This window comes from Diabrotica virgifera, chromosome 2 (assembly GCF_917563875.1).
Source record: "Diabrotica virgifera virgifera chromosome 2, PGI_DIABVI_V3a".
Lineage (NCBI taxonomy): Eukaryota > Metazoa > Arthropoda > Insecta > Coleoptera > Chrysomelidae > Diabrotica > Diabrotica virgifera.
The window spans coordinates 7,850,532-7,866,261 of NC_065444.1; the positions used below are offsets into that span (position 1 = coordinate 7,850,532).

The following is a 15,730-nucleotide window of genomic DNA, read 5'->3' on the forward strand; positions in this document are numbered from 1 at the left end:
AAGTTTAGGAAAGAAAAGGCCACGGGAAAATATTTGTACGAAAGAAATGGAATGGAATATGGATGAAAAGATCAAATACAGTACTAGAGAAGATAGAGAACTGAATATCGTAGGGATCATAAAATTACAAACACTGAGATATGGGACATATCCAACGGATGCCAAACACGAAACTACCCAAAAGGGTACTAACGGGAGGAGTAGGAGGAAACAAAAACAAAAGTTGGCCGAAAACCAGGCGGAAAAAGGATGTTACAAAAAACGTAGAAGAAATTAAACTCTCAAATTGGCAAACTAAAGCAGCAAACCGGAAATAATGGAAGAGAATAGTAAACCAAGCCATGGGTCTTCTAGGCCTGGACAGCTAAATTATACGGTGATGAGCGCGCTAATAACCGGCAAAATAGCGCAAAAGATGGAAAACATAATACATTGCAAAACAAAAAGAGATGATACTAGTGGAGATGGAAATGATCGTTACAAACGTATAAATTAACGTTAACATTACATTGTTTACCACCTTTAGACGTATCAGAGGGGTATGACAACTGTCACTGTGACAGTAGAACTTTATAAAATACTCCTGACTGTCATAGAAGTCTAAAGGTAGGAAACTATGTAATTTAATTTATACGTTAATCACGATCATTTCCACTTCGACACATTTTTTCCCTGGAAGCCGTCCGTGCATGCACCCCGGTGGCACTGCAGCTTTTCAGCTTATTGTGCTTTCTTCCATTTGTTCTCATGACACCCAATCCAATATAGCAGTGCCCTCACTAGCCTGTAAAGGTCCATTGGGTTAGTGCCATACACTGTCGGACTTGGTTTGCAGTCTCCATATATTGCTTGTCTCTTATGATCCAGCGCCTCGCAATCGCACAATAAATGTCTGACTGTCTCGGTCTCTCTATTGCATAGTCTGCAGCTGAGATCTCCGTTATTAGTCTGGGCTGATTATCGGAGAATAGGCCATTTTTGGGAAAAGTTATTTACCAGCAATTTTATTGCTGGAATCGAATCTTATGATTGTATATATTAATAATATAGGTATGCAAAGTCCGCAGATAGTGTGCTACTTTTTTTATAAACAAAATGGCGCCCGAAAATCGTGCTTTTTTCAATTTTTGCTCTATAACTCCAAAGATTTTAACTTTACACCAAAAATATTCCAATAAAAATTCACCGCAATTAAATTCTGCATAGGGACGTGTTTTTTCCGATTTACTTCGACGAAAACTTTCCCCGGAAAAAGCGGGTTTTTCCAACAAAATCTTTAATTTTTATCTAAACTTTTAGATGAGTAATTGTTAATCAATAATTAAATAGCTTGGTATTGTAAAAGCCCCTTTTGTATAGATTATAATTCCAGAAGCCGATGGAAATTGAATGAACAGTTTAGCAACAATTGAATTGTTAATTAAAAATTTACGGTCGCTATAATAACCACAATAATTATGATACATAATAATAACTATGATTTTTTCATTAAAAGACACTATACCTATCTGATTTACTTTACAGAATTGAAATTGGGCTATTTAAGCGGCCTCAGGAATATTTTAAAATTATAAAGAATTTTTTGGCTTATAAACAAATAGAATATCTCGGGAAATATTAAACCAAATTAAATCGTAAAAACGGTATTCGAAAAACAGCTGCAGAACGCTTCTTTTAAAAGAAAAAACGTTTAATTATGATGAGTAGTTCCTGAGATACAACCGGTCAAATTTGACCAGAATTTACGGCAAAGATATAAACAATACGATCATAATTTTCAAACCATCACCTTTTTATTTGTATCCTCTTTGTCCACACTAACTTTCATATCTTTAAAATACTCATAACATATATTATTATAATAAAAACTATCGATAATACGTGTGAAAATTACCAAAAATAGCAAAATTCCAATCAAAAATTAGGTTGGAGAAAATGTAACCCTCAAAGTTCAAAATCGGTATACGTTAAAAAAATGCATTTGCTCGGCTTCCCATGGAACAATTTCCTTCATTCTTTTTTTGTTCCCAAGTTACTCGAGGAGAGCCATCGAACTAACGCGTTATTAAATGTCAGACTTGCTTTTGTTTTGTTACAATAAATTAATTTATTTATTATAACACAAAATTTTAATTTGTTTAAATAAAAATTGTTTAAATAATTATACAGCTTTAAAATGAGAATATTTATGTTTTTAACTTAAAAAGGTACACTTGTAGTAAGTTTATCTAAAAAAAAGCCTACAACTGGAAAAAATATGTAGTTTTCTGTTCTTATAAATAAATTAATATATTATAACAAAACAAAAGCAAGTTTGACATTTAATAATGCGTTAGTTCGATGGCTCTACTCGAGTTATTAGGGAACAAAAAAAGAATGAAGGAAATTGCTCCATGGGAAGCCGAGAAAATGCATTTTTTTAACGTATACCGATTTTGAACTTTGAGGGTTACATTTTCTCCAACCTAATTTTTGATTGGAATTTTGCTATTTTTGGCAATTTTCACACGTATTATCGATAGTTTTTATTATAATATATGTTATGAATATTTTAAAGATATGAAAATTGATGTGGAGAAAGAGGACAAAAATAAAAAGGTGATGGTTTAAAAATTATGATCCTATTGTTTATATCTTTGCCGTAAATTCCGGTCAACTTTCACCGGTTGTATCTCAGGAAGCACTCGTCGTAATTAATTGTTTTTCTTTTAAAAGAAGCGTCGTACCACTGTTTTTCGAATACCGATTTCACGATTTAATTTAGTTTAATATTTCTCGAGATATTATATTTGTTTATAAGCCAAAAAATTATTTATAATTTTAAAATATTCCTGAGGCCGCTTGAATAGTCCAATTTCAATTCTGTAAAGTACATTAGATAGGTATAGTATCTTTTTACGAAAAAATCATAGTTATTCTTATGCATCATAATTATTGTCGTTTTTATAGCGACCGTAACTTTTTAATTAACAATTCAATTGTTGCTAAACTGTTCATTCAATTTCCATCTGCTTCTAGAATTATAATCTACACGAAAAGGTCTTTTACATTACCAAGTTATTTAATTATTGATAAACAATTACTTATCTAAAATTTTAGTTGAAACTTAAAGATTTTGTTGGAAAAACCCGCTTTTTCCGGGGAAAGTTTTCGTCGAAGTGAATCGGGAAAAACCCATCTCTATGCAGAATTTAATTGCGATGAATTTTTATTTGGGTGGTTTTGGTGTAAAGTTAAAATCTTTGGAGTTATAGAGCCAAAATTGAAAAAAACACGATTTTCGGGCGCCATTTTGTTTATAAAAAAAGTAGCACACTATCTGCGGACTTTGCATACCTATATTATTAATACATACAATAATAAGATTCGATTCCAGCAATAAAATTGCTGGTAAATAACTTTTCCTTGTATTTTGCTAATTAGCCCAGAGTATATATAGTCCTATCGTGTGTAGGTGTCCTTTTACTGGAAAGTGTCCAGTTAAGAAACCTGTAGTGATTTTGAGCTGATTCCTGTTCATTTTGAACAGTTCTTCAGCTCTTTTTGCGCATGTCTGAGGTATAAATCTCTTCGCATGCTTTTGCGTGGGAATTTCTTCCCAGTATTCTTTAAGCTGTCTTTGTATCCAGTCTCTTAATCGGTCTCTGATTGTGCTTTTGGGCACTCCCAGTGCCGGTTCTGGACCGAAGTATCTTGTTGCTGATCCTCGTCTAGCAAGTTCGTCAGATTTTTCATTACCAGCGATCCCTTGATGTCCAAGCACCCAAATGAGTTTTACCTCATTATGTTCCGCCAGGGTGTCAAGTTCTTCGCGGCATTCCCATACAAGCCTTGAGGTTATCCTTGGGTTCTTTAAAGCCCTCAAGGCGGCTTGGCTGTCTGAACAGATATTGATTCTCTTATTAGTATAAGTCCTCAATCTGTTTATCCGTGCACAGTGCAGGATCGCATATACCTCCGCCTGAAATACAGAGGTATATTCTCCTAGTGGGATGGAACCGTTATAGTTCCTATCCTCACTATATACTCCTGATCCCGAACCATCTTCTGTATTGGACCCATCTGTATACCAGGTGTGGCCCTCATACTTCAGATGTCTGCCAGGATCTTCCCATACCTCTCTGGAGTGTATTTCCACCTGGAAAGGTATTTTCCATTTTGTATTTCGGGATAGAATGGTCTGTTATCATCTCTCATATCGGATCTCCGCATATATCTTTGATGCTGCAGTGTCCTTTGCCCACTGCAATTTTGCTTTGATTTCCCTGCAGTATATGTAACCCCATCCTTGCCTCGCCCTTCACTGTGATGTGTAAGGGAGGAAGGTCTAGTTACTAGACTCTAGTAAGGCTTCCATTTCTGCAGTTGGTGTGCCTCTCATTGCTCTTGTTATCCTGAGACAGACAAGCCTTTGTATCTTGCCTAACTTCTCTATAGCATTTCTCTGCGGCACCTTTGGCCACCAGACCAATGCTGCATACGTTATTGTGGGCTTTACCATCATGTTGTATATCCAATACATCATGTCCGGTTTAAATCCCTATGTCCTGCCATGTGTGCGTCTGGTCACCAATAAAGTGGCCATCGCTCTTTTGGTTATTCGTTCCAGGTGTTGATTCCAGGTAAGCCTTGAGTCTATTATGACTCCGAGATATTTTACCTCCCTCTCCACCTTTAGGGAAATCCCCATGAGATTCACAGATCCTATTCCCTCTAATTTTGTCCTTCCCACTTCGACACTAGTTTCATCTCTTTTTGTTTCGCAATATATTGTTCCATCTTTTACGCTATTTTGCCGGTTATTAGCGCGCTCATCACTGTATATGAAATCATTGCTAAATTATATTATATGGTGCAAAACTGGTCAATGCCAATATTTAAAATTGTTAAATATTTAATTACACTCTTATATTTATTTTTCTTGCTAATTTTATCAATTTTACATTGTTTTGAAGATAGCTACATCTGGATGGATACAAGGTGACTACAGTTTGGGGTGTCAAACTGTCGACTATTCAAACACACCAAATGCCGTGAGAGTAGCTAAAGCATTTTATCTGGTGTACTGGTTGAAGTGTTACGAAATGATCGAGACAGGACTTTTTGGACTAAGAAAAAAATTCAAACAAATTTCAGTATTGCACGTTTATCATCATTCTTCCTCTTTAGTCCTGGCCTTCCTAGCAACAAAGTTTATTCCCGGTAAGTACCAATTTGGAGCTTCATCATATTCGATAAAAATATCGATATTTTATTGATATCGTATCAAAAATCAATAAGATTCCGATACAATACATACCTTAGCAATATTAATGTCGATACGATACTCATTGTCTGAAATCAATACAATACTCTCGTGTTGTCGATATTATTGAGAATATCGTATATCGAAATATTTGCAATTAAAAATCACAATAAATTTTCTCTTTTATTTTCACCTCTTTAACTAATTAAAATAAACTGCGTTTCATTCTTTTTCAAAAATATTTATTAATTTTCACAGGATTCGAAAAAAAGAATACAATTTAAAACACATTAAAAATTTTGACAGGCGACATTTTGCGCCTTTCCTCTTTATTAAAAATGTAATTTTCATTACACCAATAATTGTGGCTCAATCCCATATAAATATAATGCATACGTTCTCCCTGATATCTATAATGAAAATACTAAAGCATAAACCTCTTAAATCCACCAGAAATACCATCCATTTTTTAGAATGTATTTCTAAATGTTCTCTTAATTATTAAAAACATCTCTTTATTTTTCCAGGGGGCATGTTTGCTTTACCCGTTATGATGAACTTGCTCATACACGTCTTCATGTACACCTATTACTATCTGTCTTCGCTTGGACCAGAATGGCAAGCAAGCATAGCTTCTTGGAAGCCTTGGATGACAATATCGCAAATGGTAAGAACATACATAAACACTAACCAATGAATGAATGGGAAAAGAAAAGTTATTTTCCTAACTAGTGCGGAAAGTGATACTTTCACGAGACTGCCGTTGACCCGAACGACGCGATAGCGGAGTTCGGGCAAGCAGTCGAGTGCGGGGAAGACACTTTCCGCATGAGTTAGGAACAATATTTTTTCTAGGGCCGTACGTTTTGAAAAAAGCCACAAAAAATAGAGTTATATCAATTTTTATTTAGAAGCGAAAATACACAAATTAATTCTTTGACAAGGTTGTCAAAACCAAACTTTCAATATAATGGGTTACCACGACGACGATATTGGTTTCCATGACGACGATTCAAAACCATTGTAATTGTCTACTGATATGAGTTTTAAATATTATGTCAAAATAATTATATTTCATCGAATTATCGCGCTAATTTCATTAAAACATGAACACAATAAGATAAATTTGAAATAATTTAGTAAATAATATCTAAATATTAGTTTATTGCATGTATTATAATATATTATAATGCCATATTACAAGGTATTTTACTTTCCCGCACGCCGTGCGGGAAATTGCAAATTTCGGAAACGAAATGCGTGCGTGAAAGTGGCTCTTTTAGTACGGCCGTAGAAAAAAGTATTTTTGAAATGTGTAAAAATATTCAATTCCTAACTGAGCGCTTTCGGTTTACAAAGCCATCTTTAATAAGCCATAATTTAATAATAATAATAATAATAAAATAGTATATTGTGCAACAAGTGCAGAAAGGTACTACTTTCTCATGAGTTTGAAAAGTTGCGGTACGAGCGCAAGCGAGTGCCGCAATTCAAACGAGTCAGAAATTCCCTTTCTGTACGTGTTACACACTATACTTTTTCTACAACCACAGTTTTTGCTAAAAATAAAAATCACAATTTCCAAACGAAGATTTATTATAATAATAAATTATAAATTTTAAACTGTATTTAATTAATACTAACCACTTTAAATTCCTTATACAACAGATTACACAGAAATCAGTTAAAAAATTAATCCACTGCCTTAATTTGTTTGAATTTAACGACGTTCTACACCTTCGGCAAAGAATTAAGGATTTGCATGAAATTTTAGTATGTTATAGTTTACTTAAAAAACTAAGACTTGATTTTTTTAAAAATTGTTTTACCGTGCCGTTTAATTACTATTAAGGGTCAAAGTTAAGTTTTAACATGGGCTCTTATGGGAATTCTTAAAAAGTTGATAACTTTTGACCTAAATTTACCGTTTTTAATTATTTGTGCTTAAATTAAAGGTTTTTTTGTAAGGAATAACATATTAAAAAATGGGGATTGTTTACCGTACCATTTATTTTTAATTTATTTATTATAATTAATTCCGTAATTTCCGTAACTTATTCTAATTTATTTTTATAAAGTATTCAATACTGAAACATATGATTTAAGTATTCCGCTATAAATGCATTGTTATTCTTTTTCTCATGATCATCTTTCAGTGCGTCACAGTTTTTCGATTTCTTTCTAACGCATTAAATTGTATGTGACAGAAAAAAAGGCACGTCCGTGATTACAGACATTTACAACATTTATTCTAGTTGTCGATAGATGGCGCCATAATAAAAAAAATAATTTTTTTAAATTAGATTAGGTTAGGATAATAATATTACAAATATAATCTGTATAATTTATAAGACTATACAAATCAAAGAAAATACCATTTTATAAATGCAAGAAACACATTTGATTTGTTTTTATTCCAAATTGAAAATAAAATGTGACAACTGTCAGATTTAACTAAAATGTCATGTTAGAATAAATGTCATAAATGTGTATTATCACGGACTTACCCTTTTTCCTATCATTTGTTACGCACTGAAAAATGCTCATGAAAAGGACAATACCAACTTTCGCTTCCATATAAGTTTCTCCCTTTCCTCTGAGAGGCATACCCCGCAACGAAGGTGTAGAACGTCGTTAAACTATTTTAAATAATTATCATAAAATAATGTCACATTTGACGTTATATTTATGCAGACACAGATTTCCACCAAACCTACTTCATTCGACGTATGTTGCTGAGGTTGCTAAATCGTTATTGGTTAATTGATAATTATAAAATGTTTATTAAGAATAAAATTATAAAATGTTTATTAAGAATAAAATTATAAAATAAGACAGTTGTAACATTAATAATTTAATTTGTAGACGATAATTAAGTATAATAACTGTCTTACGACCGGTTTCACAAAGTTAAGTTAACTTGTGGTTAAGAAATAACCAGAGGTTCCTCCATTATAATATATTGGGATAAGCTCTGGTTATCTCTTAACTTTACTTTGTGAAACCGGCAGTTACAGGTTATATATTTGTCTACACTTTAACCACAGCTGATGTAAACAGAAGATATAAAGTTACTCAGAATGAGGTAGTCATTTGTAGAATACTAAATTTAAAGTTCAAAAATAATGTGTTAAATTAGCGAATTTTCCAGATTTCTCAAATCTGCGATTAGACCAGGGCGCATCTGTAAAAATATTAGTACATTTGGATGTTGAGAGGTGACTCATATTTTTTTGCAGAAATTGCTTGAAAATAACTCATATAATAAAATTTGAGTTATCCTCCTCCTCTATCTGTTATCCTTCGTAAGGATGTAGTGGCGTCATGTAAGTCGTTTGACTATTTCTATCCAATCCTCTCTCTCCTGTGCGTGTTGTTTTGCTTCGGAGAACGAGTAACCAGTCATGTCCCTTATTTGGTCCGACCATAGTAATGGAGATCTTCCTCTGGATCTTCTGCCCTCTACGTTGCCTTCAACTATCATTCGTTCCATGCCTTCCCTTCTTCTAGTTATATGTCCAAAATATCTCAGTATATTTTGGTTGATAGTTGTGCTGAGTCTAGTTTTTATGTTAAGTTCGGCTAATATTGAATTATTTGTGCGATGTGCGGTCCATGGTATGCGCAACATTCTCCGGTAGACCCACATTTCAAATGCCATTATACGTTTTGCATCTGCTTTTTTGATTGTCCAAGTCTCTGAAGCGTAGGTGGCGATAGGAAATATTAACGCTCGAACAAGGCGTAATTTTGTGTTTTTTGTAATGTCAGTATTCTTCCATATTTTTGTGAGTTTGGCTGTTGACGATCTGGCCATTATGATGTGCCTACGGATCTCGTCTTCTCATCCTCCACTGTTAGTAATAACGGAGCCTAAGTAATTAAATTGTCTGACCACTTCGTAACCTGCCAAGTCTCTTATCTCTGGTTGGTTGTTTCGGATTCTATCGATGATTATTACTTTGGTTTTCTGTATATTTATTTTCAAACCATATTCTGTACTCACCGTTCCTAGCCTATTCATAATTTCTTCCAGTTCTTCTGGTGAAGACGCCAATATAACAGTGTCATCAGCATAACGCAGGTTTTTTATTTTTCTTCCTTCTATCGTTGCTCCACCTTGCCATTCCTCAAAAACTTGACGCACAATGTGTTCACTATATACAGGGTGTAACAAAAATACAGGTCATAAATTAAATCACATATTCTGGGACCAAAAATAGTTCGAATGAACCTAACTTTTCCTTCGAATGAACCTTAGTACAAATATGCACATAAAAAAGTTATAGCCCTTTGAAGTTACAAAATGAAAATCAATTTTTTCGAATATATCGTAAACTATTAGAGATTTTTTATTGAAAATGAATATGTGGCATTCTTATGGCAGGAGCATCTTAAAGAAAACTATAGTGAAATTTGTGCACCCCATAAAAAATGTATGGGGGTTTGGTTCCCTTACGTCTCAATTAAATTATTATTGTGGTACCATTAGTTAAATTTAATATTCTTAAAACTTTTTTGCCTCTTAGTATTTTTTCGATAAGGCAGTTTTTATCGAGTTGAGGCTTATTTTTTAATATGTTTACATAAAAATTTTATGGGGGTTTTGTTCTTTTAAACCCCCCAAATGTTTGTGTACGTTCCAATTAAAATATTGCTGCGGTACCATTAGTTAAACACAGTGTTTTTAAAACTTTTTTGCCTCTTTGTATTTTTTCGAGAAGGCACCTTTTATCGAGATATGGCTTCTTTTTTAATACGGTTCAAAATATACCTAAAAATGTAAATCATAAATAAATTTTGCTATTATTACCAAGTCTCCATAATCGTACTTAACCATATACAAATATGTGGTGGATTTGACAAATATTCAAAATATCTCGATAAAAACTGACTTTTCGAAAAAGTCCTAAGAGCCAAAAAAGTTTTAAAAATAGTGTGTTTAAGTAATGGTACTACAATAATAATTTAATTGGAACGTACGCAAAAGTTTGGGGGGTTTAAAGGAACTAAACCCCCATAAAATTTTTATAGGGTGTCCAAATTTCACTATAATTTTTTCTTACGATGCTACTGTCATAAGAATGCCATATGTCCATTTTCAATAAAAAATCTTTAATAGTTTTCGATATATTGGAAAAAATCGATTTTCATTTTGTAACTTCAAAAGGTTGTAACTTTTTTTATATGCACATTTGTACTAAGGTAAGTTAGGTTCAATCAAACTATTTTTGGTCCCAGAATATGTGATTAAATTTATGACCTTATTTTCGTTACACCCTGTATATTGAATAGAATGGGGGATATTATACATCCCTGCCGCACTCCAAATTTTAATTTGAAGTTTTTCGAAAATACATTATTAACTCTTACATTAGCGGTGTTATTTACATAAAGTGCATGTAATAGATCGATTAGATGTTCTGGCGTACCCATTTCTCTAAGTATATGCCACATTTTATCCCATTTTACGTTATCGAAGGCATTGGAGTAGTCAACAAAGCACAAATATGTTTCTATGTTAAACTCTCGAGATTTTTCGATAATTTGACGAATATTAAGAATGTGTTCTCTTGTTCCCCTACCTGGGACGAATCCGCATTGTTCTTGTGGAATTTGCGGTAAGAGAATGGATTTTAATCTTTCATTGATTATTGTTAGAAGTACTTTGCTCGCGTGAGATATCAACGCTACTGTACGGTAATTACTGCAATCTGTCGGAGAACCTTTTTTGTATATGGGGATAAACGTGAGTTTACCCCAGTCATTTGGCCACTTTCCGGTATTCCAGATCTCATTGCAAATTCTAAGCATTACTTCCGTCCTTAAATCTCCCATTTCTTTGAGTATTTCAGCTGTTATTCCATCCTCTCCTTGTGCTTTTCAACATTTTAGCTTTTTTATTGCCGACTCAATTTCAGATTTCAATATTTGAGGTTCTTTTTCATAACTTCTTTTCTTTGTATTATGGTCTGAGTCGTGTTAGATAATAGTATTTCACAATATTGTTTCCAAACCTCTGCGATACCGTCTGGGTTTTTTATGGTATTTCCACTATTATCTTTGATGATCTGTGTCTGTGGTTTAAATTCTCTCGCTAGATATTTGACTTTGGAGAAAAGTTCTCTAGATTCTTGGCGGTCAGCATGTTCCTCTAGTCGTTCACATATGCTTTTTATATAATTATTTTTGTCCCTTCTGCACAAGTGTTTTATAGTTGTATTTATGGTGCTTATCTCTATTTCTTTTTTTATTGAATTTGACGTGCCGTTTCTAAGTTTTCGTCTTTCTTCTACAAGGTTGAGAGTTTCTTCAGTCATCCAATGTTTTTTCCTATCTATTTTTTCTTTGGGATTTGTGTTGTTGATGGCTTCGGTGATCAACTTCTTTGTGTATTCCCACGTTTTCTCAGGGTCTCCAGTAGTAACTGGTAGGTCAGCTTTTGCTAGTGCCTCTAACTTTTCCGGGTGTTTTGGAACCAATTTTTGTGTTTTTTTTGCAATTGTTTTACTGTGCAACTTAATGCGATTAGCTTTTATGGTCCGAACCACAGTCTGCAGCTGGTTTTGTCTTCACATTGGTTACAGAGCTCCTCCATCGTTTAGTGATAAGAATATAATCTATTTGGTTCTTGTATCGTCCTCCAGGCGAAGACCATGTTGATAGTCTTCCGGGATGATGTTTAAACATTGTTTTTACTATACCGAGATCCATATCGATGGCAAATTGAAGGAGCCGTTCACCTCTGTCGTTTCGCTCGCCTAAACCATGCTCACCTATCGTTCCTTTTAAATGTTCGTCTACTTTCGTTCTTCCTATTTTTGCGTTCCAATCTCCTATTATCATCATTGGTTCTTTCTTAGGTATATTAGAGATGGTTTCATGTATCAGATCTTCTACTATATCTTCTGTCGCTTCGGATGTTGGCATATATACCTGTATAATGTGCATTTTGACTGGTTTAGCGTTTAGGGTTATTTTTATTAGACGATCATTTACTGGGAGGTATTCATGTACATATTTTGCCCAACGTTTTTGAATTAATATTGCTACGCCTTTTGTCCTGACTTGTTAGCTCCTGACATGAAAACTTTATAGTGAGTGGCTTCCCAATGTCCTTGGCCTTCTCAATGTCCTTGGCCCTATTGAGTTATACTCCCACTTAAATAGGTCCGGAACATTGTTTAAATAATCAAAATGTCAAAAAATGAAGGAAAAATTCGATTTTTTTCTTCATTTTTTGATTATAACTTTAAAAGTATTCATTTCGGAGAAAAGTTGCACTGACATAAAAGTTGCGTAATTAAATATCTTACAATATAGGATTAGTTAAAATATTTAAAAATTTTCACCCTGGTTGCAAAATAGCAATAATTGCGAAAAAAAAACCATAAAAAACAAGTATTGGCATTTTACGTTTTTCAACCATTTATACTAAACTTACGACTTTCATATTTCACCCAGAAAAACTTTATGATATAAAACAATACTGTAAATTTAATTAAGATAGGTTTAATACATTTTGCAAAATAAATTTTGCAATCCAGCTTTCGCAAAAAAATCATTTTTTCAAAATATTGCTGGACTGAAAATAAAGCAGACAGGAAGTTGAATATTTTTTTACACGTAGAAGAATACTGTACCTTTATTTTGAAATTTGCAAAATTAAAATCGGTTAACTACCACGACGTCAAGCATTTTTTTAAATAAACATTAATTTTTGGTGCTACGCTCAAGACAGCGGATACGTTTGCTCTGATTGGGAATTCCAATGACTTTTGATAATGTTTGATAACTTTTAATTTTTATTACATTTCGATATAAATAAATAATTTTGTTTATTGCAAAATAAAACACATACTCTGTCCTTTGAAATAACACTTTTTTTAATGTTGTTCTGAAGCTATTTTCTTGTGGCATTTTTACAATTTTAACTATTTAGAATGGGAAATAAGCCACAATATTATTAAAAAATGATTTTTATTAACGTTTCGACGCCCAAATCGGGTGCCGTTGTCAAAATACAAAATACTATTATATTAAAAATCATTTTTTAATAATATTGTGGCTTATTTCCCATTCTAAATAGTTAAAACACTTTTTTTAGCAAAAACTTTCTTTGTTCATATATTTTAGCTTAGAGAATAATAGTTTATTATTTTTAAACATATGCAATTGTTTAAACAATATTTCCCAAACAATAATAAAATTAGTTTGATTTTTGTGGAATTAAAATATTAAAATACAACAAAATATAGAGCAAGAAAATAATACATTAGATAAAGATTGGAAGAAATTTTGGTGGAAATCAACTTATGTGAATCGAACACAGCTGTCATGCGCGTAGCACCAAAAATTAATGTTTATTTAAAAAAATTCCTGACGCCGTGGTAATTAACCGATTTTAATTTTGCAAATTTCAAATGAAAGGTACAGTATTCTTCTACATGTAAAAAAATATTCAACTTGCTATCTGCTTTATTTTCAGTCCTGCAACATTTTGCAAAAAAAGGAATTTTTTGCGAAATCTGGATTGAAAAACTTATTTTGCAAAATCTGTTAAACCGATCTTAATGAAATTTACAGTATTGTTTTACTATATCATAAAGCTTTTCTGGGTAAAATATGAAGGTCCTAAGTGTAGCATAAATAGTTGAAAAACGTAAAATGCGAATACTTGTTTTTTTTTTATGTTTTTTCGCAATTATTGCTATTTTGCAACAAGGGTGACAGTTTTTAAAAATTTTAACTAATCGTATATTGTAGAAAATTTAATTACGCAACTTTACTGTTAGTGCAACTTTTCTCGGAAGTGAATACTGTTAAAGTTATAATCAAAAAACCAAGAAAAAAATCGAATTTTTTCTTCATTTTTTGACATTTTGATTATTTAAACAATGTTCCGGAACTTTTTGACTGGGAGAATGACACAATTAATATTATACAGGGTGTCCCAAAAGAAGTGGAACGGTCGAATATTTCCCGAACTAAACATCAGATCGAAAAACTGAAAAATACGTGTTTAATCATTTTTAAAAATCTATCCAATGACACCAAACACCAACCCCCACTACACCCCCTGGAGGTGGGGTGGGGGTAACTTTAAAATCTCAAATGGAAACCATCAGTTTTTCTTGCTGATTTTAATTTGTTACATAAAAGTAAGCAACTTTTATTCAAGACATTTTTTCGAACTGTGGATAGATGGCGCTATAATTGGGAAAAACCATTTATCCTGATGCCATAGGTAAATTATAGAAACGGTCTAATATCTCACGAAATACACTTCCAAATTAGAAACTAAAAAACAGATTTTTAATCTTTTTCGAAAACCTATCGAATAACACCAAACATGACCCTCCAACCCACCCCCTGAATGTGGGGTGGGGGGTAACTTTAAAATCTTGAATAGCAACCTCCACTTTTTAAGACAGATTCGGATCTGTCATGAAAAATTAAGTAACATTTTTTCGAAACATTTTTTAGAATTGTTAATAGATGGCGCCTTAATTGGAAAAATTCGATTTATTAGCGCCATCTATCAGAAATTTTAAAAAATGTTGCTTAATTTTTTATGACGAATCCGAATCTGTAATAAAAAGTGGGGGTTGCTATTTAAGATTTTAAAGTTACCCCCACCCCACGTCCAGGGGGTGGGTTGGAGGGTCATTTTTGATGTTATTCGATAGGTTTTCAAAAAAGATTAAAAATTTGTTTTTTGGTTTTTCATTTGGAAGTATATTTCGTGAGATATTAGACCGTTTCTATAATTTACCTATGGTATCAGGAAAAATCGTTTTTCCCAATTATAGCGCCATCTATCCACAGTTCGAAAAAACGTCTTGAATAAAAGTTGCCTACTTTTATGTAACGAATCCAAATTTGCAAGAAAAACTGGGGGTTTCCCCACCTCCAGGGGGTGTAGTGGGGATTGGTGTTTGGTGTCATTGGATAGATTTTTGAAAATGATTGAATACGTATTTTTCAGTTTTTCGATCCGATGTTTAGTTCGCGAAATATTCGACCGTTCCACTACTTTTGGGACACTCTATATGAACGATTTCCAAGCAATTTCTGCAAAAAAATATGAGTCACCTCTCAACGTCCATCTCAAAACAGATGCGCCCTAGACTAGATGTAGTTAAATCGGTTCTTTTTTGAAAAGTACTTCAAATCTAATATCTCAAATAAAACAATTTCATCAAACATGTTATAATTATATTTTTTTTGGACTGTAATGGTACTGTGCAGAAAAGAACTTTTTCTACAACCACTATTCAAAGTGCACTTTTCTGCACGGTTTTATGTTAGCAAACTTGATATTTTCTCACAGTATAAGATATTTGACATTAGTGTGCAGAAAAGTGACGTTTCTGTGCCGCAAAGTTCTTTTCTGCACAGTTGACTACCTCATTCTGAGTAACGTTATATTTTGTTTACATCCGTGGACTACCGCATTCTGAGTAACGTTATATTCTGTTTACA

General features: G+C 33.0%; 2 protein-coding genes across 3 annotated transcripts in view; one reads left to right on the forward strand and one right to left on the reverse strand.

Moving 5' to 3' along the window:
* LOC126879427 (oxysterol-binding protein-related protein 9) overlaps positions 1 to 15,730 on the reverse strand; it is a 378,474-nt gene that overhangs the window by 232,756 nt on the left and 129,988 nt on the right. The gene's annotated exons all lie outside the window — the stretch shown is intronic.
* Positions 1 to 15,730, forward strand: part of LOC126879431 (elongation of very long chain fatty acids protein-like) — a 37,983-nt gene that overhangs the window by 20,046 nt on the left and 2,207 nt on the right. Inside the window, exons 3-4 of the mRNA XM_050642444.1 lie at positions 4,956 to 5,202; positions 5,773 to 5,912. Of these exons, the coding sequence (XP_050498401.1) occupies positions 4,956 to 5,202; positions 5,773 to 5,912 (387 nt within the window). The remainder of the gene's footprint in view (positions 1 to 4,955; positions 5,203 to 5,772; positions 5,913 to 15,730) is intronic.